The sequence below is a fragment of the Prunus avium genome, chromosome 6, assembly GCF_965620075.1.
Source record: "Prunus avium chromosome 6, drPruAviu1.hap1.1, whole genome shotgun sequence".
NCBI classification, from domain to species: domain Eukaryota; kingdom Viridiplantae; phylum Streptophyta; class Magnoliopsida; order Rosales; family Rosaceae; genus Prunus; species Prunus avium.
In genome coordinates, this window is record NC_142289.1 from 36542842 (window position 1) to 36570743 (window position 27902).

General features: G+C 37.8%; 2 protein-coding genes and 1 pseudogene across 3 annotated transcripts; 2 read left to right on the forward strand and 1 right to left on the reverse strand.

Annotated features, from left to right (window-relative positions):
• Window positions 1–1578: 1578 nt before the first annotated feature.
• On the reverse strand, window positions 1579–7341 carry CLC-F (chloride channel F). Of its 2 annotated transcripts, none has more exons than XM_088255413.1 (9): window positions 6671–7341; window positions 5715–6117; window positions 4914–5108; window positions 3945–4399; window positions 3749–3853; window positions 3398–3631; window positions 2989–3201; window positions 2436–2668; window positions 1579–1968 (listed from the first exon to the last, which is right to left on the reverse strand). In XM_088255413.1, the coding sequence occupies exons 1-9, from the start codon at window positions 7127–7129 to the stop codon at window positions 1896–1898; spliced, it is 2370 nt and encodes a 789-aa protein (XP_088111539.1). In that variant the 5' UTR covers window positions 7130–7341; the 3' UTR covers window positions 1579–1895. The 2 variants fall into 2 exon arrangements, with proteins under 2 accessions (XP_088111539.1, XP_088111538.1); XM_088255412.1 differs by having other exon boundaries at window positions 1579–1972; window positions 6671–7340.
• Window positions 7342–11045: 3704 nt separating this feature from the next.
• Window positions 11046–18374, forward strand: LOC110767535 (uncharacterized; annotated as a pseudogene).
• Window positions 18375–19094: 720 nt separating this feature from the next.
• LOC110767536 (uncharacterized) lies at window positions 19095–20039 on the forward strand. Its single transcript, XM_021971109.2, has one exon. The coding sequence runs from the start codon at window positions 19095–19097 to the stop codon at window positions 20037–20039; it is 945 nt and encodes a 314-aa protein (XP_021826801.2).
• Window positions 20040–27902: the final 7863 nt, after the last annotated feature.

Below are 27902 nucleotides of genomic sequence, written 5' to 3' on the forward strand. Positions count from 1 at the left end.
AGTAAACTAGCAATGTTATTATCCTAGACTGGAACATTACAAGGGTAGACATGCATTGGAAATAGGATGTCATAGGAAACTAGCAGTATTATTACCCTAAATTGGAACATTACAGGGGTAGACATGCATTAGAAATAGGATGTCATAGGAAACTAGCAGTATTATTACCCTAGACTGGAACATTACAGCCATTAATCAACATGACAGTAAACTAGCTGTGTTTATCCGATGTCATGTAGAATGGCAAAAAACAAAAAAAATAAATAGAAAAAGACTTCTCTCCAATGTCATGTAGGAGACAAAAAAACCGACTTGTATCGTATTTCATGCATAGAATAGAACAATAAAAGAGGACGAGCCCACACGATCAATTGGTAATTAACAAAAGAGATGTTATCGGCACTCGTAAAAAGTCATTATACACCACTCAAATTCCTTTGTAAAGAACAGTGTATGATGACTTTTTTTTGGCGCCAATAACAATTCTCTTCATAAATATTTGGTTTAATATCACAAAACGTCCCTAAGGTTTACGAAACTATCAGATTGCATCATTAATGTTTTTTTTTGTGTCATTCGTGGTCCTCAAGATTAGTATGTGTGATCACAAATGATCCCTGCCGTTAGGTTCTGTCAAAAACTTCTTTAGTTTGCTGACTTGGCATATGTATATATCACAAAACATCCCTGAGGTTCATGCACCTATCACAAATGGTCACTGCGAAATTTTTTAATTTTTTAATTTAAAATTCATAAAATTTTGGTTTTCTTTTTAAATTTTTTTAAAAATATATATTGTATTTTAAATACACGTGACACTATATTTTTGAAGATGTAGGCTCCACATATATGCCACATCAACAAACTAATGAAGTTTTTCTTAAAATATAGTTTAAAATTTATAAAATTTTAAAATGAAAAAACCATTTATAGAAGGATTTTAACCTTGAGGACCATTTATGAACCCTAAACCCTTGGTTTTTTCATTTTTTTTTATTATAAATTTTAAATTATTTTTTAAAAACTCCATTAGTTTGTTGATGTGGCATATATGTGGAGTCCACATCTTTAATAATATATTGTCACGTGTATTTAAAATACAATATATATTTTTAAATAATTTAAAATTCATCAAATTTAAAAAAGAAAACCAAAATTTTATGAATTTTAAATGAAAAAAATTAAAAAATTTCACAGGGACCATTTGTGATAAGCGCTTGAACCTCAAGGATGTTTTATGATATATACATATGCCACGTCAACAAACTAACGGAGTTTTTGACGGAACCTAACAACTTGGATCATTTGTGATCACACATACTAACCTTGAGAACCACGAATGACAAAAAAAAAAAACATTAAGGATGCAATCTAATAGTTTCGTAATCCTTAGGGATGTTTTGTGATATTAAGCCTAAATATTTAATAGGATTTTAAAATAAGGAAAGAGAGAAAGAAATCCCTTTGGATTTTAACAGCTCTTTTTATTCAACTGATGATTTGTATTTCGTTCATGTCTTCCAACCACTGTGCTTCCGTTACGAACTTCAGTTATAAGGTTACGTGATGCAACTTACATCATATGAATTGTACTTTCCATGTATAATGAACAAATTGGTAGGTTACATGAAAGAATATGTGGTATCAAAAAAAAAAAAAAAAAACCCCTTGCGAAATTTGAACCCTCAAATGAAGGGCCAGGAAATCTATATATATATATATATGTGTGTGTGCACTTCATCATCAACCTCATGTGGAGGTCAAATTCCAAAATGCATAGGAAAACCCACTCCGACTGATTAACTTTCTTTTCCTCAGCTTTGCTTGGAGCTTTGATCTTCTCCTTTTCGGTGGCAGTCCCGCGTTATGGTTTGACAACGGCACTTTGGCAGAAATTAAAGGTCATTGGTAACCTCATCGAGATTCTCTTTTCTATGTTGATGGACTGATTTCCTGTGATTTAATCTCCTCTCTGCACAAATTCATATGAGACAGATTATGGCATTGAAATTTATTAACATAAGTTACCATGAAAGGAAAATGATAGATTATTATATACAGTCAACTCCACAATCGTATATAGCAGCAAGATTTGTAACTAGAGAGGGGAAGGGGGATTCAGATTACATCCAGTAAGGTCCATGTTTTATTGTTTGGCCAATAAAGTAGAAAATGACTGAGAGCAACCATATGATATACGAAGAAACTTTGATTCAATCAATCACCTCTTTACTTTCTAGGGAAAAAAGACAGTTTAACAAGACCGTTCTAGGAAGTGGCTAAGACTGTTTATTTTGATAGATTACTGTTTCTGAAACATCCTTAGAATAAATGAAGAGGAAGGTTACTAGTATTGGTGTATCAGGCATCAAATATAGGAGGTGAAACAAGGTATTATATTATATTGAAAGAATAATGAAGAATGTATTGAAAACCTGAGACAGTTCAAGATTGAAGAATAATGAAGAATAGCTACTATTCTTCGCTTTATTTCTTTTGATGGTTCTCTGACACGCTTAACCACAGGCAACTGCCTGATATCTTTCGCCTCCATTAGTTCCTTGGCCATTGCTAAATCAGTGTCCGGATAACAGGTAAATATACCACGTGCTCGCCCACAATAGCTAATTCCTCGAGTACAAACAGAGGAAACAAGGCATGTATTTGCCTGCAAAGATTTCAATTTCGCATATAATTAGGACATTATGGAACTGTTATAGGAGAAATCACAGCAAACAAATTTCGCATAAAGAAACTTATTGTAACATGTACATCAGACAAATTATAATAATAATAAAATAATACATGCTAGAGGGGGTCCAACCCTATCTATGCGCGTGTGCGTGTGTGTGTGTGTGTGTGTGAGAGAGAGAGAGAGAGAGAGAGGAGAATATAATTATTGTTGATTGAGAAGTAATTAATGGGAACTATAATTTGGGATTAACTATGCATTAACTAAGAACAGAACTTATGGAAGATAAAACATACGTCCAAAAATCTACAATCGCTCTTGGATGTATCGCTAGACTTCTTTGATTGAAACCGTCTAACATCACCAAATGTTAATATTCCCTCAAGAAGATCTTCATCATCAACCACCAACACACAATTCTGATGATTGTCACGCATGCATTTTATTGCCTCTTTCATAGTTACACTCACAGGAACTTTCACATAGTTCTTTGACATGGCCCGTGAAACCTAGCATAAGAAGGGATGAACAATTGAGCAAGTCAGGTACAGCGACAGTCAAAAAGTGAAACGAGATGCTGCAGTTGCAAAAGAAAATGTCAAATTTATCAATAACAATTAAAAATGAGTGTTTGTGTGTGTGTGTGTGAGCGAGTGAGGAGAGCTCTTGATAAACAGCTCAAAACAAAAGGAAGAAATGCGAAACCTTTAGATCTTCCAGAAGCAATTCTTCACTAACTGTTTCGGAGTCAGAAGTGTTTCCTATTACAGAGAGTTCCAAATCATGTCCACTATCAAGTTGTCTCCGCATAACTTCATCTTTCTCTTCAGCGGCCGAAACAACAGAATATACTCTTGCTGAATTCTGTGTATCAGATGGTTCAGTCTCCATTGGCTGGTTTACCACAGAGGGAACCCAAATTGCCAATCCAACAGCTCCCTACTTGCACAATACAAAAATAAACAGTAAGCACTAGCAACCTGTGCACTTAATGACAATGTCCAACCCCATCCCCAAAGAAGAAAGAGTTAAGAAATTATCTCAGCAGAAGAATACCATGAGAGGAAGCAATATCCGGTAATCTTTTGTCAGCTCAAACAGAAGTAGGACTGATGTCAATGGCACCGAACAAACTGAAGCTAGTGTAGCAGCCATTCCAACCTGCCCAAGTTTAAAACTATTTCAGTCATATTTAATGGGCTAAACATATTTTTACACTTGACCAAGATAGGCCGGTAACAAAGAACTGTACCAGTGCATAAGCCTGTGGCTGGGCAACAGCAGCATTTCCTGGAATGGCTGAATTTATCAGTTCTGCAGCTGAACCCCCAAACACAGCACCAACAGCAGCACCAATCATCAAGCTTGGTGCATATAGGCCACCTACAAGCCCAGAACCCTTGCATAAAGCTGTTGCCACAACTTTGGCTGCTGCCAATTGAGTTAACAGCCAGATTCCAGGAGCCGAAGCAATCCTCCCAGTATGCAGGATTTCTTCAACATTTGTGAAACCCCAGTACAAAATTCCAGGATACTTAAGAGCGATTATACCAGCTCCTAAACCACCTAATGCAGGGCAGGCAACAGCAGGAAGGCCAAATCTTTCCTTGATAAAGTCAAAGAACTTTGTGAACCAAGCAACCAAGCGAGTGAAGGCTACACTTACAGCACCACATAGCATGCCCAATATCAGGTACAGAGGTAGTTCTGCAAGGCAACACCAAAAAGTATTTTTAAAAAATCTCAAAACAGATGCATCAAAATCATTTATCCACAAAATTTCAAAATTCCTTGCAAGACAGCAATTCACCAGCATAGATGTCCTAGGAAACTTACATACCAAAGTTGCACTTTGAACAATTCTATGTAATAGAAAAAAGGAACCGTTGAAATGAAATGGAGGTACAAATAATATGCAAAGTGACTCCCCCACCATCAACTCAGTAACAGAGCAAACTCCAACAGTGATGTGGATATACACTCAAACGGACCACTTAGGTAAAGTTGTCTGAGAAAAATATACACATGCATGTCATGCACGCGCACACAAAATCAGATACTGCATATACATATATATCTAAATAAATTGAAAAAAAAATAGTATCATGCACACATGCATATAAAATAAATGAATATTCAACAATAAATTTACTGAAGAAAATGAAAAAAACAAAAACTTTTTGAAAAAAGAAAGAAAGAAAGAGAGGGAAATATTAGGTACCAGCTGCAGATTTCAAATCATATGTGGGCACAGTAAAGGCTGATTGAGTCCCAAGTAAAACATTAGATACGGTGGATGATATAACAGAAGCCAATATAATCATTGCAGTTGTAAATGGAGGTGAATTTTCTGCTCGAAGAGGCCTTAACACGGTTTCAATAGCAAAGAAGCAACCAGCAACTGCTGCATTAAACCCTGGAGAGAAAAAATCCTAAAAGATTATAAAATGGAGAAACAGAACTGTATAAAGTTGTCTTAAATAAACATCTTTTTACTAGAATGAACAGTACTACGAAACTAGAGCCATGATGAGAGGATCAGGCAAAAGTACATAAAGACTATCTCACTATTCTAATGCCAAACTGATTATTTGTTCATGTTCTTGATTAAGGCACACAAATGACAATAACAATGATAAGAATGAAGAGAAGAGGAGTGCATCTCATATTGAAGGAAAAGTTCCTTTGACATGTTACTCTAACCTGGAAACAAAACTTGAGATAGACAACTTGTATTTTGTGATCTCAAAGACAACTGGATGTTGCAAATTAGATAAGTGAATGAACAACAGACCAAATAATTACATTCATTAATGAAGTATCAATCTCCCACAGTTCAGTCATAAAGAAATTTATTCTATTTCTTTTAAGAGTAAAATTTAAGTTGATTTTTAAGGCAGTACTGCATTAAGCTGCATTTGATAAACGATTGTAACGAATTAGTAGACAAAGGAAACAATAAATGAAGCTAACTCATAAAATAAATGCAAACAACTTGTAGACAAGATATTCTGGGTTGTACCTGAAGAAATTCCAGCCGCTGCACCTGCTGCAACAAGGGCAATCTTCCTTTCTCTGTTGTTTTCCATCATTAATGAGAATCCGTTGGCACAAGATTTTCCAATATCTACACTAGGGCCTTCAGGACCCAAAGAACAACCAGTACCTAAAGTGACAGCCGCCTGGACAGCCTTTATTGTGGGAAAAACTCCAGCAAGTAAATCAAAACCCTGTCTTTGAGAGGAACTGGACTGCCTTATCTGGTCCAATATTTCAAGTAAACCATGCATCATGCCAACAATAACCCCACCTGTGACTGGTATTAAAAGAATTCGATGCCAAGTATCACCCAGTCTCTGCAGACGGAGCCATGCAGCACCATCATTTGGAGTACCAGCCCAGGCCCATTCATGTATAACATGTACCTAGATGAGCACTAAGGTGTCAATGAATGTCAATAGAACAAACTAAACAAGACATAATGTTATAGACTGTACAAGCTAAACAATCAAACCAAGAAGCACAATTTTTAATCCGTTATTGGCACCATTTCCAAATGTAGACCATCTTGGATCACACAGAAACAAGCAATAAGAAGCACCAGAAATGACACGCATACTGTTACAAACTCTAGAACCCAAACATACATACCAAGAAGCACCACCATTTCTATCTCTTATTTCCAATCATAAGAACCAATCCCATCAAAACAATTGACACCATTCCAAATGCAAACCATCTTTGATCAATCATATTGCAATCTAACAGAAAAATAGCGGTTGCAATGGTGTAGAGGCAGCATTGGAAGAAGCATAACAAGTGTCAAACGCAGAGAAAGTGATGTAAAACTAAGCACCAAGTTCACATATTTTTCAGCACTTTACAAAAATTATAAGTTTTCCCATGATGGGCAACAACTGGATCTCCAAAACATGAACGGGATTATGCATTGGAGGCTTTTGGAAGATGAAAGCTTACCCCTTTGTTAAAAGCCGCGACAAAGAGACCGGTGGCGAGGCCGAGAAGGCAACCAATGAGAAGCAAAGCCCACTCGGGAGGGGCACTATCGGCAAGCTCATCATTCCCATCCATGCCGGCCAAGGGCTCATGATGCTGCTGATGATTATGATGTTGATGGTGGGGATCTACAGGGGAACGCGGCTCTCTAATCTCTCTGTGATTGTGGTTTTCTCTACCGCGCTTGAAACTGAGCCGGCGACCGGAGAGCCCTCCTGCGCCGTCCAAATGCTTGATCAGCAGATCTTTGAAGCCTCCGACGCCTCCTCTTCTACTGGTCGGACTGATACTGTTCTTTCTGCCGCTCATTCCATCTTGAGCTTCCAAATCACTGTCGTTCTCGGCAGAAGCGCCACCATTTTCGTCTTTGTTAATGTCGTTTGAGGATCTCAGGAGAAGAGCCTCGTCCTCTCCTGACATCTTAGCGCGCAAACCCAAAACCCCAATTCCCTCTCTCTCTCTCTCTCTCTCTCTCTCTCTCTCTCTTTCTCTCTCTCTCTCTCTCTCTATTTAACCATATAAAATCAACAGTTGTTTCTTCTTCATCAACATCTTCTTCTTCTGTTCTTTATTCAGTGTAAGATTATACGCATTCTCTGTTCTGTTTGCTTCAAAACCTTCCAATGTCGTTTTTACCTTCTCCTATCATCAATTTCATTTGGCTTAAATGCGGTTTTGCCCCCAAACCATAACATAATTGTCAATTTGCACACTTGATTATTTTTTTGGTAAATTAAGGGTACGAATTTGTTAAAAATAGTCAAGTCGGTCCCTATGGTCAGATTTTGACTTATTTCATCCATTTCTCTATTACTCTTCCCACCCACATGATGTGCACGCGACCCCTTTAAGAAGAGCAAAACCTCCACGTCACCTTTTCACTTCGACTAAATCCCCCCCAATTAGCCCTAATGCCCCAATTTTGTTACCCAGACCAGTGGTGGTGTTGAGATGAGGCGCAAGACATCAACCTCAAGTGAACGTGGAGGAGCTGTGTTGGGGAGATACTGTAAATGTCTAAATGAGGCGTTAATAAGGATATCGTGGATAGATTTAAACCCTAGAAGAAGGTTCTATGTTTATGGCACACAAGGGGTGAGTTTTATGATGCTTTTGGTTATTTAAATATTTTTTTTTTATCCGATTCCATGAGTGATGCAGAGAGGTCGACGGTGTGATTTGTGGAAGTGGGCGGACCCAGAAATGTTCGATCGTTCGAATCAGATCATTCCCGGGCTGTTAAGGCGTATTAGAACCATGGAGGAGGAACTTCAATTGCAGAGAGCTAAAGTAAAGAAGATTGGGTTTTGGATTGGCAACTGCTTCATTGTGATGATAATTTTGGCCCTTTTTTTGTTATTGAAACCAAATTCAGGGATGGGAAACAGTTGAAATTGGAATTAATGTGATGAAAGGGTTTGATGGCATCTATTTTGTGGTTTTGGGTTTTGGGTAATATGTGTTAGTGGTGTTGTTGGGTTTTTGTATTTGTTTTTTGACGCCATTTCCTGTATTAAAAAAAAACATTTGGCTAGCTGTGAATGAAGTGGTGCAATTCGTAACATGTACTCATAGCAGTTGGGCATAAACATATCTGACCATTTGGATATCTCACTTTCAATGCAAAACTTCACCATATTGGTGCATTTGAAAAGACAAAGTATAAACAGGTTTTAAAGAAACCAAACCTTTTGGTTATTTGAAAAGAAGTACTGAGTTTGCATTTAACACTTTGAAGTACAAAAGTGCATATCATATCATTGGTGCTTAACCATAGCATAATTTCAAAAGACTTGCTAAATACCACAAGTGCAGAGCATTACAAAGAACTGGTTAAAAACCACAAGTGTATAGCATTACAAAAGACTTACAAAAACAAACAAGTTCACAATTACAAAAGTCTTGCTAAAACAAACAAGAGCATTACAAAGAATTGGTTAAAAACCACAAGTGCATAGCATTACAAAAGACTTACCAAAACCAACAAGTTCACAATTATAGAAGTCTTGCCAAAACAAACAAGTTCACAATATCAAACAAATTCACCATTACAAGGTCATTGTCATGGCCTTCTTTCCAGGTGATTTGAACTTTGGGGATTGATAGATGACCACTGGCTAATTTGAAACACGCAAAGTAAAGATTGGATGATGTTGATCTTACAAATGCAAATGTGTTCCTTGTCACGAACACATTGCACTCGTGATAGGAACATTGGCACCACATTACTTCAGAATTTTTTTTTATAGAAATAATTGGAACAATATTCAATTGTTTTTGTTATTTATCAAAGAAACACATTCGAATTATTTAATTAAAATGTTGATAAAATTCCCTTTATTAAAAATGAATATTGAGATTTTAGATATGAGGTTCAAAATGAACTTGTTGATTTAGTGGCATGCGATTACTCATTATCCAACTAGAGTTTGGTTTGCCTGGAACTCAAACTAGGATTAGGATTAGGATTCAATTAGGCGATGGGTTTAGTTTTAGAGTTATAGGTATATAAGGTGATCTTGAAGGTTTGTTGATGGGTACAACTCTCAAGGTCGACTGCCAATATGGAGGACATTGCAACACCATTTTTACGCCCCATTATAGTAAACATTATATAGAGTAGATGATGTAAAATATACAATCATTGTAGTCTTAAATTTGCAAACTAATTTTCTGTGGAGGGAAGTTTTTTTTTTGGGTACAAGGAATAGCTTAAGCTAGAGGGGAGGGGATTTCTCTCTCACACACACACAAATAATGCCATGATGGTTTGAATCTAAGACCTCTGATATCTACAAATCAATGCCCTTTTTTTCACTAAATTAATTAGATCCAGTTGGCTTTCGGGAAGTTTTTTTAGGAGATCGCTGCCAAACATATCCACTAGTGAAGTCGGAAAACAGAACTCCATAAATTTGCAAACTTTATATAACTTGTACTTAATAGACTGAACATAATATTCATTAATCTTAGAATACAAAACAACTCCTAGGAATAGAATTTGATGCAATTAGCCTCATTGGTTTGAAAATTTTGATGTTTGAATGAGCAACATGTATATGAATTCAACTGTATCGAGATAAATCCTCTGTTAGGATATGCTTGATTTTTATTATAAGCATGCCACCTCATTTAAAATATACTAAAAAATTAACACAATATTTTTAAGAAAAAAAAAAACATTAAACATAGGGAGTAAGCAATACCCAAATAAGATGATGAACAATATCAATCCTTTTTTTTTGGTCATAGAACAATATCAATCCTTAAACGGGAAAAAAAAGTCACGGTACCTGAATTAAATCTCAAATTTTTTGTTTTAAGAAACGCTTTTTTTTGGGGTCAGATTTTAACAAACACTACAATTCAATGATTGAAATCTACACCAATTTTCTGGTGTAAAATTAAACACTTCAATTCCTGTATTTTACACCGCACATTATTCTTGATTTCTTTTTTGGGGTCTCAGAAGTGAGAAATTCATTAAAGAGGCACGAAGGGTAAAAGGATCCAGCAAATGCGTTTTTGGTCAATATCCTTGATTTTTCCACATGTCATTTCATTACTAGTTGGGAATAGTGAAACACTACCATCCCCATTACGATAAAGTTTTTCTGGTGAATCATGTGTGAAATAACTTCCTTGTCATGAGCACATTCAGAGAGACCGATGCAATCCACTACTAGTAATGGTGGTTAAGTTGGGGACACTATCAATGTTGCTAGTAGTGGGCTACGGACATCTCTCTAAAATTGAACATTGATAAAATGGGGAAGTTTATCTCCCATATATGTATATTGTAATTTGTATATATGGATATTTGTGACATCACGTTGGTATGTCAAGTGCCATCACACACAATAAATTTTCCGGCCAAACATTAGTTTCACTCGGTATTGCAAGAGATACTTCGAGAGTTTTCTTTTTCTTTTCTTTTCCATCATTTCAGGCTTATGTGTTTTTAAGGCTGTCGGTTGGTTGCCTTTCTTATTGTCACGCTGCGTGATTAATAGACCAACAGATAGCAAGAAATTGGAGCCATGATAATATTCATTTATGTCAGAATACAAAACAACTCGTACGAATAGAATTTGATGCAATCAACCTCGTTGGTTTAAATGAATTTGAAAATTTTGAGGTTTGAATCAGCAACAGGTACATGAATTCAAGTGTGTATCTTGATAAACATATACATTTATGTGACTTAATTACATATCTTGTGATTTTGGTGCCCTTTACACTTATATAAGAGAGTGGATTAGTAAGACATTTACAGAAAAACTGAAGTGCATCAGAGAGCAATTCTCAAGTTATATGATCGGCGAGGTTCGAAGCAATGATGATGAACGAGCTGAAGAAATCTTATGTAATTCGGCTGAATATTGGAGGAAATGAATTCTGCACAAGTGTTGATACTCTAACTCAGCGTGAGCCTAACTCAATGCTTGCTGCAATGTTTAGCGGACGTCATCAAGACCCTGCAAAGGGATATGTTTTTATTGATAGGGATGGTACACATTTTCGGCACATCCTTAATTGGTTAAGGGATGGAATTGTTCCCTCATTGGAAGATTGCTCTAAATATTCAGAACTTCTGAGAGAAGCATACTATTTTCAACTACTTGGTCTAAGAGAGGGAATACTGTTGAGAATTAATGACTAACTCACTGCCCTTTTAAGATCTTGTTGTTGATGGACTTTGGACAAAGAACTCAATGATGGATGAGTCTTACACACACACACAGAAATTAACCAAGCACAAATGACACAAGTGTTTATAGAGGTTCAGCAAATTGCCTACATCCTCTTTGGTGATCACCTTGAGAAATTTCACTAATGAAGATAGGTTACAACTTTGGTTTACAAAGGAAACCCCCTTAGAACACTACCCTCACAATCTGTTTCTCTCACACCCTTGCTCAACACCTTGATACACTTAGAGAACTCTCTTGCTCTCCCCTTAGTTTTTCTGAACACACAACTAAAACTTCAGCTCTAACTCAACTTGGAATACCAGCTTCTTCCACTTACAATTATTCAACTTGTTTTCTCCTCTTGTGTTATCTTACTTCACCCCATTTCCTACACAAGCCAATAGACAAGAGATAAGATATCAGCTTGTCCTCCACGTTCTTCCCTTTAGTCACCACTTAGACTAAATGTCAGATCAAGTAGGTAAATAGAATCCAACTCAGCCACCTCCCACTTACACCAGAAAATGGAGAGTGATATCTTTGAAATAAGATAACCAATTAGCCATGAGTGCTCTCCCAACTATCCAGCAGGTAGTCAACGTTCATTTAACTCAGAAGTGACCCACTAAGCCTCTGAAATCTTGTGGAAAGCGATAGCCATTGAAAACACTGTTGAAAACGCGTAAGAAATCGTCACAGCACGATTGGGACGACCGGTCGCCAGTTCCTGGCGACCGGTCGCTTTTGGTTTTTCCTCCAGACCTTGAATCTGCTTCTAAACGACCGGTCGCAAATGCTAAGCGACCGGTCGCTAGCTTCCTGCGACCGGTCGCAAAGAACTGGCGACCGGTCGCTCGTTGATGTTGCTCCAGACTTCGAATCTGCTTCAAAACGACCGGTCGCAAATGCCTAGCGACCGGTCGCTTTTAGGCAGATTCAAAATCTTCCTTTCAGCGCCAAAACCAACCTTGTATCCTTAGGTGAGCCATTTTCCCAACAATCTCCACCATGGCGAGCCTAATACTCCTTGTGGACATCATTGCCTTCTAGGACATCTGTAATGTCTTGAGAATCGTCCTAATAACTCTCAAGAACTCCACCTCAATCTTTAGCATGTAACAAGATTGAGCAAGCTCAAACAATGCTTGAACTTAGCTGTTGTGACTGGCTTTGTTAGGCAATCTGAAGCGTTCTCATTTGTATGAACCTTCATTATTGTGATGTCTCCATCATTCACCCAATCCCTTATCCGGTGGTATCTCACATCAATGTGTTTGGACCTCCCATGGAACACTTGATTCTTCACTAAGCAAATAGCACTTTGACTGTCACTTAGAATCACCACCAAGTCTTGAGCTATCCCGAATTCCTTTGCCAATCTCTTCAGCCATACCGCTTCTTTTGAAGCTTCCGTTAAAGCCATATACTCCGCTTCCGTAGTAGACAAGGCACTAACCGATTGTAACACTGCTCTCCAACTAATCGGTCCTCCACCACAAGTGAAGACATATCCTGTGGTGGATCTCCTCTTGTCTAGATCTCCTGCATAATCAGAATCTACATACCCCGACACACATGCCTTTCCTTGTTGTCTTTCAAACAATATCCCAAGCCTTTTGGTGCCCTTCAAGTACCTGAGAATCCATTTTGCTGCTGTCCAATGTTGCCTTCCAGGATTCGCCATATACCTTGACACCACACTAACGGCTTGGGCTAAGTCGGGGCGTGTGCACACCATTGCATACATGAGACACCCTACCAAGCTTGCATATGGAACTTTACTCATTTCCTCCTTCTCCACATTCGTAGAAGGACATTCTTTTGCACTTAACTTAAAATGCTCCGCCAAAGGAGTAGACACCGGTTTGCAATCCATCATATTAAACCTTTCAAGTACCTTGGAAATATACTTGCTTTGTGACAGCCACAACTTGCCTTCCTTTCTGTCTCTCCTTATCTCCATTCCTAGGATCTTTTGTGCAGCACCAAGATCCTTCATGTCAAACTCCCTTCCAAGTAATGTCTTCAAATTCTGGATTTTTGACATGTCCTTACATGCAATTAGCATGTCATCAACATAAAGAAGCAAAAGGATGAAGTTACCATCCTTGAATGCATGAGAGTACACACAACAATCAGATTCACATCTTCTATACCCAATCTTCATCATGTAAGAATCGAAGCACTTGTTCCACTGCCTTGGAGATTGCTTCAGTCCATACAAAGACTTCTTCAACCTGCAAACCAGATTTTCCTTCCCTGCTTCAATGAACCCTTGAGGTTGGCTCATGTAGATGTCTTCCTCCAATTCACCATGAAGGAAAGCAGTCTTCACATCCATTTGCTCCACCTCCATGTCCTCTTGTGCTACTATGGAGAGTAGTAGTCGTATAGAAGTATGTTTCACCACCGGAGAGAAGATTTCATCATAATCAACTCCCTCCTTTTGCAAGAATCCTTTTGCCACCAACCGAGCTTTGAATAAGGTGGCACCCTTCTCATGCATTTCTTCTTTCTTCCTAAACACCCATTTGCAGCCAATAACCTTGCGACCTTTGGGTTTAGGAACTAACTCCCAAACTGAGTTTTGGTGTAGAGATTCCATCTCTTGCATCATAGCTTCCATCCAACTTTCCCGTTCCTTGTTCTCAACAGCTTCTTGGAACGTGGTTGGTTCTTCTTCACTAGCATTTAGGGCATAGTGAACTGCATCCATCTCCCATCCAAACCTTTGAGGTGGTTTGATGGTTCTCTTGGGCCTGGACCGAGCTATAGATGATGGCTCCACCTGTTCTTGAGCCTCTTCTTCTTCTTGAGTGTGTTGTTGATGCTGCCCAGCTTCTTCCTCTTCAATGTCGGACTCCACCTCCTCCTGAACGTCTTCAGTTGGCTGTTTCTGAGTAGTCTTTCTTGACACCTTCTTGAGTGGAACTTCAAAGGTTGTTTCTTTCTCAACAACATCCTCCTTTGCCTCTGAATTCTTGACTTTGTTCATAGGTATGGTCTTCTCATCAAACACAACATTTCTGCTGAGTATCTTCTTGTGGTTCACTGGATCCCACAGCTTGTAGCCCTTCACACCACTCTCAAATCCAATGAAAATACATTCAAGAGACTTTGGCTTCAACTTGGATCTTTCATCACTAGGAATAAGTGCATATGCACTGCACCCAAACACCTTAAGATTCGAATAATCGATTGACCTTTTAGACCATACCTCCTCTGCACACTTGAACTCAAGATTTCTTGAAGGCGATCGGTTAACCAAATAGGCAGCGTGGTTAACCGTTTCTGCCCAAAAAGATTCGGGCAACCCTGCATGAATTCTCATACATCTCTCACGCTCCATGAGAGTTCGGTTCATCCTCTCCGCAGCTCCATTTTGTTGGGGTGTCTTCTTCACGGTAAAGTGCCTTTTAATGCCTTCACTTTTGCAAAACTCAAGGAACTTGCTGTCCTTATATTCACCACCATTGTCACTCTTTAGGATCTTGATCTTTCTTCCGGTTAGGTTCTCTACTTCCGCCTTCCACTCTTTGAATTTGGTGAAGACCTCAGATTTCTCCTTCATGAAGTAGACCCAAACCTTCCTGGAAAAATCATCCAAGAAAGTCACAAAATAGCGAGCTCCACCCTTCGATTTAACCGGTGATGGCCCCCATACATCCGTGTGAATATAATCTAGCACACCCGTGCTTTCTTCCTCTTTGTTTCGCTGCTTGAAAGCTATTTTTGATTGCTTTCCCATGGTACAAAATCTGCAGAACTCAAGCTTGCAACTTTGAACACCTTTCAACAATTTTCTGTTGTGTAGTTCCTGCATGCCCCTCTCACTCATGTGCCCTAGCCTCAAATGCCAAAGCTGAGTTTCATCTTCCGAGTCCTTGCTTGTAGATACAGCTGCTCCACCTATGATTGTTGTACCACACAACCTATATAGACAATTAGGTTGAATCTCACCCTTCATAATCACAAGTGAACCTTTTGAGACTATGAGTTTCCCTCCATTTGCTTTGAATGAATAACCATTCTTATCAAGAGTTCCAAGGGAAATGAGATTCTTACGCAACTTTGGAATGTGCCTTACCATTCCAAGCGTCCTAACAGCCCCATCATGCATCTTTACCTTGATTGTACCGGTTCCTTTGACTCTACACATTGAGCCATCCCCCATCATCACTTCACTGCTATCTTCTTTCTCATACGTGTCAAACCACTCCTTGTTTGAGCACATATGATATGAGCATCCGGAATCCAAAATCCAATCGGAAGAGGAACACCTTGAAGAATTAGCCAATGCATTTGTTTTAACATTGCTATTAACACACAAAAGCTCACCATCACTTTCCGTGACATCCTCCGCTGTGTTTGCTGCATTCTTCCCTTTGTTCTTCTTCTCCTTCCATATGGGGCAATTCTTTTTCCAATGCTCCTTTGACCCACACTCGAAACAACCATCTTTCGCCTTGGATTTGGACCTTCCTCTATTGCCTTTCTTGCCTTCACGCCTCTTTGAACGACCTCTCTCTCCGGTCTTTGCAACTAGACCTTCACCTTGAGAGTTTTCTCCCGAACGTTGAGTCATCCTATGGTGTGTCATGATGTCTTGCACCACAGGCTCAAAATCAAGAGTAACCTTTCCGAACATAAGAGTGGTTCGGAAGTGTTTATAGGACGAAGGTAAGGATGTCAACAACATGAGAGCCTTATCCTCCGGACTATAATTCACATCCATTCTCTGCAAGTCAGCAACACATCTATTGAAACTACTTAGATGTTCCATTGGATTTCCTCCCTCCTCCATCTTAAGATTCAGGAGTTCTTCCTTGAGGAAGAGTTTGTTGGACAACGATTTCCCTGCAAACATCTCTTCGAGCTTCTCCCATGTTTGCTTCGCTGTATCCTTTATCACGTTGATGAGCACCTCATCGGAGAGATAGTTTTCGATAGCTCCTCTGGCTAACTCGTCAAGAACTCCCCACTCATCATCCGTCATGCTTGCTGGCTTCTTCTCCTTGCCAACCAACACTACATGGAGCTGTTGTTGTGTAAGAGCTGACTTCATCCTTCGTTGCCAAAGAGTGAAGTTCTCCTTCCCTGTGAAAGGCTTTAACTCCACCTTCATACTTGCTGCCTGTGGTGGCTTCATATGCTGTGAACTGCTACCACTCTCAGCTTCCATGTCACTTGCCATCTTCAACACACTAGCACTCCAAGAGAAGAACTAGCTCCAGCTGCCAAACACAGCTCTGATACCACTTGTTGAGAATTAATGACTAACTCACTGCCCTTTTAAGATCTTGTTGTTGATGGACTTTGGACAAAGAACTCAATGATGGATGAGTCTTACACACACACACAGAAATTAACCAAGCACAAATGACACAAGTGTTTATAGAGGTTCAGCAAATTGCCTACATCCTCTTTGGTGATCACCTTGAGAAATTTCACTAATGAAGATAGGTTACAACTTTGGTTTACAAAGGAAACCCCCTTAGAACACTACCCTCACAATCTGTTTCTCTCACACCCTTGCTCAACACCTTGATACACTTAGAGAACTCTCTTGCTCTCCCCTTAGTTTTTCTGAACACACAACTAAAACTTCAGCTCTAACTCAACTTGGAATACCAGCTTCTTCCACTTACAATTATTCAACTTGTTTTCTCCTCTTGTGTTATCTTACTTCACCCCATTTCCTACACAAGCCAATAGACAAGAGATAAGATATCAGCTTGTCCTCCACGTTCTTCCCTTTAGTCACCACTTAGACTAAATGTCAGATCAAGTAGGTAAATAGAATCCAACTCAGCCACCTCCCACTTACACCAGAAAATGGAGAGTGATATCTTTGAAATAAGATAACCAATTAGCCATGAGTGCTCTCCCAACTATCCAGCAGGTAGTCAACGTTCATTTAACTCAGAAGTGACCCACTAAGCCTCTGAAATCTTGTGGAAAGCGATAGCCATTGAAAACACTGTTGAAAACGCGTAAGAAATCGTCACAGCACGATTGGGACGACCGGTCGCCAGTTCCTGGCGACCGGTCGCTTTTGGTTTTTCCTCCAGACCTTGAATCTGCTTCTAAACGACCGGTCGCAAATGCTAAGCGACCGGTCGCTAGCTTCCTGCGACCGGTCGCAAAGAACTGGCGACCGGTCGCTCGTTGATGTTGCTCCAGACTTCGAATCTGCTTCAAAACGACCGGTCGCAAATGCCTAGCGACCGGTCGCTTTTAGGCAGATTCAAAATCTTCCTTTCAGCGCCAAAACCAACCTTGTATCCTTAGGTGAGCCATTTTCCCAACAAATACATGATTTTCTAAACAAGAAGAAGGAAGATGATAAAAAAAGCATAGCAAAGTTGGATGCAGAATTAACGCGCAGGGATATCATCAGGTGTATACAATCTAATGCAAGAATTAGGTAATTTAGAGGTGTTAATCTGTCTGGCCTTGATCTTTCGAAACTAGACCTGAGCAATATCGATTTCAGTTACGCTTGTCTAAGAAATGTGTGTTTCTCAAGTTGTGATCTTGATGGCGCAAAATTTAATCATGTGGATGCTGAGGGTGCCATCTTTCGCAATGCTAGTTTGCAAAACTCTAAATTAATAGGGGCAAATCTACGTGATGCTTTATTTGTTGATGCCAATCTTCGCTCTGCAAAGGTACAAGGTGCATGTTTGATAAATTGTAGCTTTTGGAGAGCAAGATTGGATTGTGCAGAGCTCCATGATGTTGATCTTACAAATGCAAACTTACAAGATGCTTGTCTGAGAAGCGCGAACTTGAAGAATCTCAAGACGACTACTAAGACTAATTTTATGGATGCAAATCTTGAACAAGCTTATGTAGTAAATGTGAGTTCTCAGCATTTGGAGGGTGCAAAGCTTGTTGGTACTTCTGTTAATGGCCAAACATGTCCAAGCCCTAATTATGCATGTGAAAGCCCAAAGTGGGAGTGTTGATTGTGGAAATTAAATACTAAGGACAAATTATTCGCTTTCAATACACGAGAAGAGCGAGCGATGATTTTACATGTTTCCTCGATTTCAATACACGAAAAGATTTCTTCCTAAAGCCCCAATGCCACGTAAATTTTTCCTCACTCCACTTATCTTCCTGTATAAGAAACAAAATTATAACAAGTACGATAGAATTCAACTAAAACGACCTCTCTTCTTAATTATTTGCTTTTCTTGTTCATTGTCTAAGGTCAATCAACCAACAATTGTTACTTTAGCTTTGTGTATTTTTTTTCTAAAAATAAAAATAATTGGAACAATATTCAATTGTTTTTTAATTTATTTATCAAAGAACCACATTCAATTCTGTGATTAAAATGAATATCGAGATTTGAGATATGGGGTTTAAAATGACATGTTTTAATTTATTTAGTGACATATGTATATATTATTTGAAAGGGTGGAAGCTATAAATCTGGAAAGTCGGGAATATGAGAGAAAGGGTAAGTTGGAACTCAAATTAGGATTAGGAAAAGGATAAGTAAATTACGAATTTTAATTACTATATTTGTATCCTGTTTTGATTGGGAATTTTGTATTTATTGTAATTAGGTTACTTGCTCCTTACACATGTAAGTTGTTATATATACTCCCTTAGGAGAAGAATAAAATTATCTCTGAAAATCCTAAAATACCAAAATCTTTCTTTTCAAAGCAATGGCGATGAAGGAGCTGAAGAAATCTTCTGTAATTCGCCTCAATATCGGCGGAAACAAATTTTGCACAAGTGTTGATACTCTAACTCAGCGTGAGCCTAACTCAATGCTTGCTGCAATGTTTAGTGGACGCCATAATGTTGTGTGTGAAGAAGACTGTGAAAAGGGATTTGTTTTTATTGACAGGGATGGCACACATTTTCGGCACATCCTTAATTGGCTAAGGGATGGTACTGTTCCTTTGTTAGAAGAGCGTTGTAAATATTCAGAGCTTTTGAGAGAGGCAGAATATTTTCAACTAGTTGGTCTAACAGAGGAAATACATGCTTTTCTAAACAAGAAGGAGAACGATCAAATTGCAAAGTTGGATGCAGATTTCACGCGCAGGGATATCATCAACTTTATACTATCTAATGCTACAATGAAGTTTAAAGGTTTCAATCTCTCTGGCCTTGATCTTTCGAAACTAGACTTGACGAAGATAGATTTCAGTTATGCATGTCTGAGAAATGTGTGTTTCTCAGGTTGTGATCTTACACGCGTAAAATTTAATTATGTGGATGCTGAGGGTGCCATCTTTAACAATGCTACTTTGACAAGTTCTGTATTTCTAGGAGCAAATCTCCGTGACGCTTCATTTGTTAATGCCAACCTTGACTTTGCAAAAGTACAAAGAGCATGCTTGGTAAATTGTAGCTTTTTGAGAGCAATCTTGGATACTGCACAGCTTTATAACGCTGATCTTACAAATGCAAATTTTGAGGCGGCTAGTCTGAAATGTGCAGGCTTGAAAAATCTCAAGGGCACGAATACTTCTAATTTTAGGGATGCAAATCTTATAGGTTCTTACGTAGAAGATGTGAATTTGCAACATTTGGTGGGTGCAAAGCTTGGTGTTGTTACTGCCTCCGGTAATGGGTTTATATGTAAGAACGCAGACAACATTCGCTGAGATATCAATTTTTGCTGGCATGAATTCGTTGATAATATTTTTGCATGTGATACTGGCCAGACATATTGCCCTTTTTGAGTATGGAATGAGCTTCTCTCATGTTTTTTCTCATGTAATATATCTAATTTTCGTAATCTCTCTTTCCCCTTAATGAAATTTAGTTTGACAAATTTTGTTGTCACATATAAAATATATCTACATGTAACTTCAAGTGAGAATGTTCGAGAACAATATGGGTAGAATTTTCTGATTGTATTCTTCTCCACAAAGGAATCCTATTTACACCATAAAATAGAAAAGGAAACAAGATAAAAACAAATCCCTAGAATTAAGTAACCTAATTTACAGCGGAAATTGGCAACAGTTCGTGTCGACCGACAGTAAAAATGGTACGACATAAAAACCTCTGTGTCGACCGGCAGTATAATGTTATCCATAACTAAACCACAAGTAAACCATCTGCCAAGTCCCATTCAATTTATTAATTGGCACATGGCACCACATTCAAATTATTAATTTTGCCACAAATATTTCTCATGACTTCTATTAGACTTATTATTCTTTACCTATATATTTGTCATTATATAGAACTACAGGCCTAAACTTTGTATTAACTTTGCTGTTGTGAACAATAGTGAAGTGTGTGAGAACAAAACAAAGCTAGTTATTATTTAATTAAATACTTTAAAACAATTAATCATCCCTTAATAAATCAAAAGACAGGTCCTTAGGACCTCAAGTGCTTGGGTAACTAGTTTAATCACTTGAGGTACAAGCTCCTTACACGCTTCTTCTTTAATCAACTTACGTGCATGCTACTCACCTCCTCAGCAGTAGTCTTCTGCTTGTGAATGTGGTCATTCTCAAACAAAATTATTAATGATTCAGGATCCAAGGAACGGTGGTACACAAAGCATCAACCAGTTTCTGTAGCCTTGTACTTCTTTTGATCCTGAAGAAAACTTCACTTTCATCCAAAAAGTACATAAAATGACAAGACTAGAAATTGCAAGAAAAAGCATGATGTTAGATTGGCCCAAGACCTTTGACATTGTTAATGGAATTGCTCGGGGGCTCCTCTATCTTCATCATGTAGGTCTTCTAAGTGTGCAGTGTAACCCGGCAAATAGGTCGAGCACGCCAGCTGTAGTTGTAATGCTGAGTGGTGAAGGGTCATTGCCTCAACTTCAAAAACCTGGTTTTTATAGTGAAAGGGATCTCAATGAACTCGAAGTCGATCCTTCTTCTAAAGCATTTTCAGCTAATTCGGGCCTGTTTGGGAGTGTTTCTGGAAGGGTTTAGGGATAACTAAAAGCGCTTCTAACAGCGTTTGGCAGAAAAGTTTAGAAGCGCTTCCTGGAGAAGCACCTGCTATGTGCTTCTTCAGGAAGCACTCCCAAGTGCTTTTCCACGAAGCACTTTAATTTTTTATGAAAATTCAAGATTTTTATAATAAAAGCGCTTTGGTTAGAAGCGCTTATGAGCAGAAGTACTTCCTAGAGAAGCAGTCCCAAACGAGAAGTCACAGTCCTTTTACACTAATGGAGGCTCGATAAATGATATTTCATGTTGGTGTGTTAATCTTGTGCTTTTTAAGTCAGTTTTGAAAAGTTACATATAATTAAGAGATTCCCAACCCATGCGTTAGCAAATGCACCCTCTAATTTTTTTTTTTCTTTGGAGTTGAGGTGGAGTTCATATCACACTACAGAAACACAGATGCTGATACAAGAACTAATATAAAAGCTTAAATGAATTAGATTTTTCACTTGAGGTGTTGTAATATTTCAATTTTTTTTTTCCTGTTCTTTGGTGGGTTGGTTTTGTGTTCCTATGCAACAGGAGGAGGAGACAAATCTTTCATTTTTTTTCTCTCAGCAAACAAGAGGGCATGATCAAATGTCAAAATCTATAACAGAAATGCAATATCCAAAGAATGAAAAGCAGTCCAACCAAGAAGAACCATCAATGGATGAATATAGAATGCATAAAGATTTATCAAGTTTCAAGCAAGAAGAACCAAACCATTCAATCTATTGCTTAACCAAACCAGAAATAAATAGTCAGAATTTGAGATTGGGGCCTAAAAACCGAACCTTGTTATTGGCAAGACCATAGAAACTCCATGACAGGATAGCTTCATCATTTCCTTCCACTGAAGATAGACACCAAGTCAACAAATTTTGTATTTTTTTCTTCTACACCATGTCGTCAATGCGAAGAGAGAAGAGAATAAGGCAGAGTTGGCAATTGGCTTCATTGTCGTTGGTGTGGTAAGGTGAACATGTCGTTTGGGAGAGAGCCAAGAGAGAAGAGAATAAGGCGGGAAACAGGGAGAGGAATGGAATTAGATGAATTAAGAGTCTCATGATCTCTTCTTCTATGGACTTGACTTATGCTTCATTGCTTCGGCTTCCCAATCTCAATCTCTACCTCAAATTTGCAGCTAAATTTTTTCAATTTCGGTTGTCAAGCGCCAGGCGGGTTGGGTGTTTATTATTATTTTTTTATTTTGTTTTCCTCTTTTGGTCAGAAAATTTTGTTTTCCTAACTTAAAAAAACCTAGGTTTTATGCCTAACTTTTTCCCATGTTTTATATCAATTATGGTACTTTATCATTTATATGTCATTTTATTTTTGCATTATTTATGTATAAATTTATAATTTATAATACAAAATAATTATAAATAAATAAAATGCCTAGTCGATTACTCCTCTAGGCGCTAGGCCCTTGCCTACCGCGTAGCGATTTTTCGAACATTAGTCAATCGACGCAATCTTCAATTAGTTATAACTTACAATGTCGTCGAGTGTACAGAAACGACATGTCGGCGAATTCGTATGGAATCCAATAGAAATGTATTCTAATAATAAACACGACAAGTAAATTACTTTAAAATTAGCTCTTTTCTCTCTTTTAAGTAATTACCAAACTAAATTGTTTTATTTTATTTTATTTGGTTTGAAAAGATGTTCTAAAGGTTAAGCTCAATTCTTTTTCTTTTACTTACATAATATGTTTGATAAGTTAAATTTCTAATAACACTAGTATTCAAACTTAATAAAAAGATAAAGTTAATACCTTGGTCCTTATTTAGAAAATAAAATTAATAATTATATTGTTGCGAGATAATTTGAATTTTATGAAATGTTGCCAATAAGAAAAAAAAAAGAATTTTATTGATTATAAAATCAATAGTCTTTTTTCTCTTGGGTTGAAAGTAAAATCAGTGTTCTTCTAACTAAAGGCATCCCCAAAGCTCACGTTACATCCCTTGGCTGTTTATGTAAAACTCAATAAATTGTAAACATGAAATTTACAGCTTAAAGTCTTTACTTGAGGCAATGGGCATACAACCTATAGTTATTACACTTTGAGTTGATATAGAACTATATATACACATACACAAGTATCTGTCTCTTTAGTACCCTCTCATTGCCACAGGATCACAGCTACTTATCTAGAACAAATATGTTATTGGAAAGCTTATTGACCATTGATTCAATATGTAAAATGTTGCTACTAGTGTGTGGATGAGGGTAGGGTAAGGGTGAGCTAGCCATCAGAAGGGAATATGCATGGTTCAGTTCCCCAAGTCTTCTCAGTAAGTTATACAACATAAAACTCAAACTGCATATATATGCTTTGGGTTGGGACAACCAAGTATACATAAATAATTACCTGAGCCTCTAAATAGCTTTCAAAATCAGAACCAAGCAAATAGATGTCTTTACCACAGTCTACAATATCACATAGAGATTCAAAATAGTCTTTAAAGTCAAAATAGCCATTTCGGACTACAGAAAATAAATATCACACAATGGTAAAAAACGACACAAAACACATGCTCTCTAAAGAATCTGAAATTCTAGACCGGTTTCCCCTATCACTAACTAGCTAAGTGAATATGATTGAAGTGACTGTAATTGCATACCTTAACACATGCACAATATTGCAGTGGCATTTTAGGAGATCCTTCCTCACACAATTTGGGAACTTCATGAATCCGGTTTCCCCTATCACTAACTAGCTAAGTGAATATGATTGAAGTGACTGTAATTGCATACCTTAACACATGCACAATATTGCAGTGGCATTTTAGGAGATCCTTCCTCACACAATTTGGGAACTTCATGAATTTTTGCTCCAAATCTGAAGCACTTGCGCTCATTTGTTGAAAAGGCTTTAAAAGAATGACCGTTTTCGAGTTCATTGAGATCCCTTTCACAATTAGAACAATGTTTTTGAGGTTGAGGCAATGACCCTTCACCACTTAGCATTAGAACTGTAAGTGGCATGCTCTGCTCGGCCTATCTCCTGGGTTACGCTGCACACAGAAAAGACCTACATGCATGAAATAATCTCACAACTTCATGTGGATCACCTGAGTCCCCTATTGATGTATCAAGCACTTCAATGGATTAGACTTCTGTGTATAGCATCCATGCCTAAAATAATTTATCAAAAGTTCAAAATCATTGTGCTTACTTAAAAGAAGAAACAAAAACAAACAATAAGTAAATCCTATGTTTCTCTTCCCACTCACTATCTCTAGCACCAACCCACCAAAACTATAGACATCAGATTTTATCGAGTAGAACCCATCAATTGTGTATTATGAGGACATGTAACCACTACAAACCAATCAATCAAGAACTAAGTTCATAAGCAAATCAAGTATACTATATATATGGATTGGTTCTTTTGTGATATATACTTACTACGTTGCAACAACTTTCTTGGTTTTTAAGAGCACAAAATAATTCATAAAAATAAATTACTTTTTGATAAGTAATTTAAGAAACAAATAATAACTAAAAGATAATTAGTAATTCAATTAAAAATATTAATTAATTTGCTATTCCCAAAAAAAAAAAAATTATCCCTATAAAAATTAAAGTCTGGAAAATATTAAAACATAATAATTACTATTTATTAAGTAATATAATTTTTGAATTTAATTAAAATATTTAATACTAATTGTTCACTAAAGAAATAATAGTTAAAACATAATTACAAACTAAAATAATTAAAATAAAGCAAATATATTATTTAATTACAAAAAATAAAATAAAAAAACCTAAAGAAACTAATTTTATATTACTCAGAGCAGCCCAGGCCGCCTAGGCGCCACCTAGCCCGATTTTTCGAAAATATCCTTGTGATTCTTTATGTTATCGGCTTGATCTTGCCTCTTCTGTTGCCTGCATCAATTATGGTCAATCATGGAATTGAAAATTATCGTTGATGTTGTCTGCTAAAGAACAAATAGCATGCGAAGATCACCTATTAGACCCTTTTGTTGAGAATTTTGTACTGGAAATCAACGTCCACTTCGGTTAAGTCCTCAAAATCCTCAAAATAATCATGTTCTGGTCTTATTTCTTTGTTGTTTTTGCAAGGAAAACTATATCTTATTCAAAACAGAGAAAGAAAACCTACAAGGAAGATGGGCTAGAAAGAAAACAGAGAAAGGAAAACTATTTCTTTGTTCTTTTCGTCTTCAAAGATATCTTGTAGAAAACCATCAAAATCAGACCAACAATTGATGACATGACATATGAAATCAGATTACATTAAGCCCAAAACTCTGTCCAATCAACATGAGTTACACCACAGTAGTCTTTGAAATGCTTTAACAAACACGCCCCAAGAGAAGCTAATATAACATTTCTGTTAGTTTTGATACGTTAATATAATAATACTATCATATTGTGTTGTAACTCGCAAGTTTGTGGGAGTCTTTTTTGTTGTGTGTGTGTGTGTGTGCGCGCGGGGGCGGGGAGTCGGAGGGGAATGAAATGGAAGAAGGCTAATGCATTATGCATCCAAGGGAGAATTATGCCCCAATCCCAAAAATGGATTTCTCCAACCCTTAAATTAGATCTGCAAACGAATTTTGCACTCAATGTATTTCATATTTTTGTCATTTTGGGATTTGACATGCTTTTCTTAACATGTTGATGGTTTCGCATTTCTCTGTTCTATTTTATTATATAGTAGGATGCAGCATATTGAACTTATGCACATGTGGTACGCTCTAGATTTAGCTGTTCTTGCGGTTGGAGTGATGAAGGACTATGACTGCTGAAGTTTCATGTTTTCCTTTGAAATGTAAATGCTCTCAATTTGTTTGTGATATATATCATCAGTTTTATTAGTTTGCTGCATCTTTTTTCCTGTTCTTCATTGTAGTTATTTTATAATGCTTCTGGAATGATGCAGATCATGATGGCGAATGTCATAAGTTCGCTTTTAAATATGGATGATCTTTCTCTCAATTAGGCTCGTTGTGCCTCACCATGGAGCTATTCTGAATCACATTACACATGTGCTTCAGAGCAACCAGATCTAACAAGTGAAGAGGGAAACAGATTAGTTGTATCTTTCACGGGGAAAGTACTTGATATATTACATCACTGTCTTCCTTCAACTATAAGTTTATAACTGAACTAGATCATGCTCTAAGTGATGGCGTAAGTAGGGGTGGAAGACAAGCATTGGAGTGGAGAGCATCAATTGCTAAACATTTCATTGAAGAGTGCGAATGGCAGTTGTGAATTTTGCAGCGTCTTTAGAGCCATCTTCCGGCCCCTCTCTCTCGCTCAGACTTCTTCTTCAATCCTCATCTCTCTGTCTCTCGCTCATAGCACCATCCCTGACCTTGGAGATTCAAAAATGGCGTTTTTTTTTTCTAGGCGCAGCACCCGCCTAGACCGCCCAGCGCCGGCCTAGCGACTGCCTAGACCGCCTAGCGAGCCTAGCCCCAGCCTAGCCCGCCTAGCCCCCGCCTAGCCTGCCTAGCCAGCCCGCCTAGACCGCCTAGCACCCGCCTAGACCGCCTAGAGCCCGCCTAGCCCCTGCCACCCAAACAACTGTTCTGTTTTGGAAATTTTTGTACCATATGCCCAAGTACCTGCCTGAAGTATTGCCTGGCTTGAAGAAACCCAACTCAAAGACTTCACAGGGGGAGACAATGGTCATGTTTCCTTCGACCAATATATCTGGAGTGAAAGATAAGTCGTCTTCTAAGCTGGCAATTGGGGAGGGAGTAAGTAAACTGTTGAGGCACAAAATGGTGAAAAACAGAGACTCTTGCTTTGTTAATTAAGGCTCTCTTTTCTTTTTTTTTCAATATCTCTTAGTGCGAAGAGGAAAACCGAGCTACTTTCACTCTGGCTTTTTATGTATTTTCTTGGTCTCTTCTTCAACTATGGCAGCAATATGGGCCAAAAATGGTTTTTATTTATTTATTTATTATTATTTTTTATATTTTACTTGGGGTCTTTTACAAATTCCCAATCTTTTGAATTCTCAATCAAAGATCAAATTTGGGGTTTCCCAAATTGTGGTTTGATCTCTGTGGGAGCAAATCTTACTCCATAAGCAATAACCCACTACTCATGCATCCTAAACTTGGGGGAATGGAGAAAATCAAGTAACATGACATCCATTATCCTGAGTCATGGAGAAATATGAGGAATGTGGGAGTTGGAGCCCAAGACTCCATTGCCTATAAAAGGCCAATTAACACAACATCCCAGGAGGAGAAAATGAGGTACAATATTCTAAACTCTCCTGCAATTAAACTCATACTAACTTGAGCGTCGGAGTGTATTCTTGCAGGTACTCATCTCCTTCATTGATGGCAATCGAAGATGGTGTCCGGCTTCTCAACATTGATTACGAGATTACTTGTTGGAAGACCCGAAATTTTCCGCTCCAACAATCTCCTCTTGATTTGATTAACTTTTCCAGACTTGTATGTCTGCATGATTTGTCCCAATATTTACTTTCCCTAACTTCATCTTTCTCGATTTACTTGAATTGAAATTGATCACTGACATTTGATTGCTTTCCAA

Bases quoted from the DNA above. Each gene is read 5' to 3' on its own strand.
- CLC-F (XM_088255413.1), bottom strand. From the start codon at position 7,129: ATGTCAGGAGAGGACGAGGCTCTTCTCCTGAGATCCTCAAACGACATT. The intron at 5,109-5,714 runs GTACAACCCAGA...TTTTCTCTCCAG, and splicing joins AGCGGCTGGAATTTCTTCAG to GGTTTAATGCAGCAGTTGCT. The intron at 4,400-4,913 runs GTACCTAATATT...GTTGCCTTGCAG, and splicing joins TGATTTGAAATCTGCAGCTG to AACTACCTCTGTACCTGATA.
- LOC110767536 (XM_021971109.2), top strand. From the start codon at position 19,095: ATGAAGGAGCTGAAGAAATCTTCTGTAATTCGCCTCAATATCGGCGGA.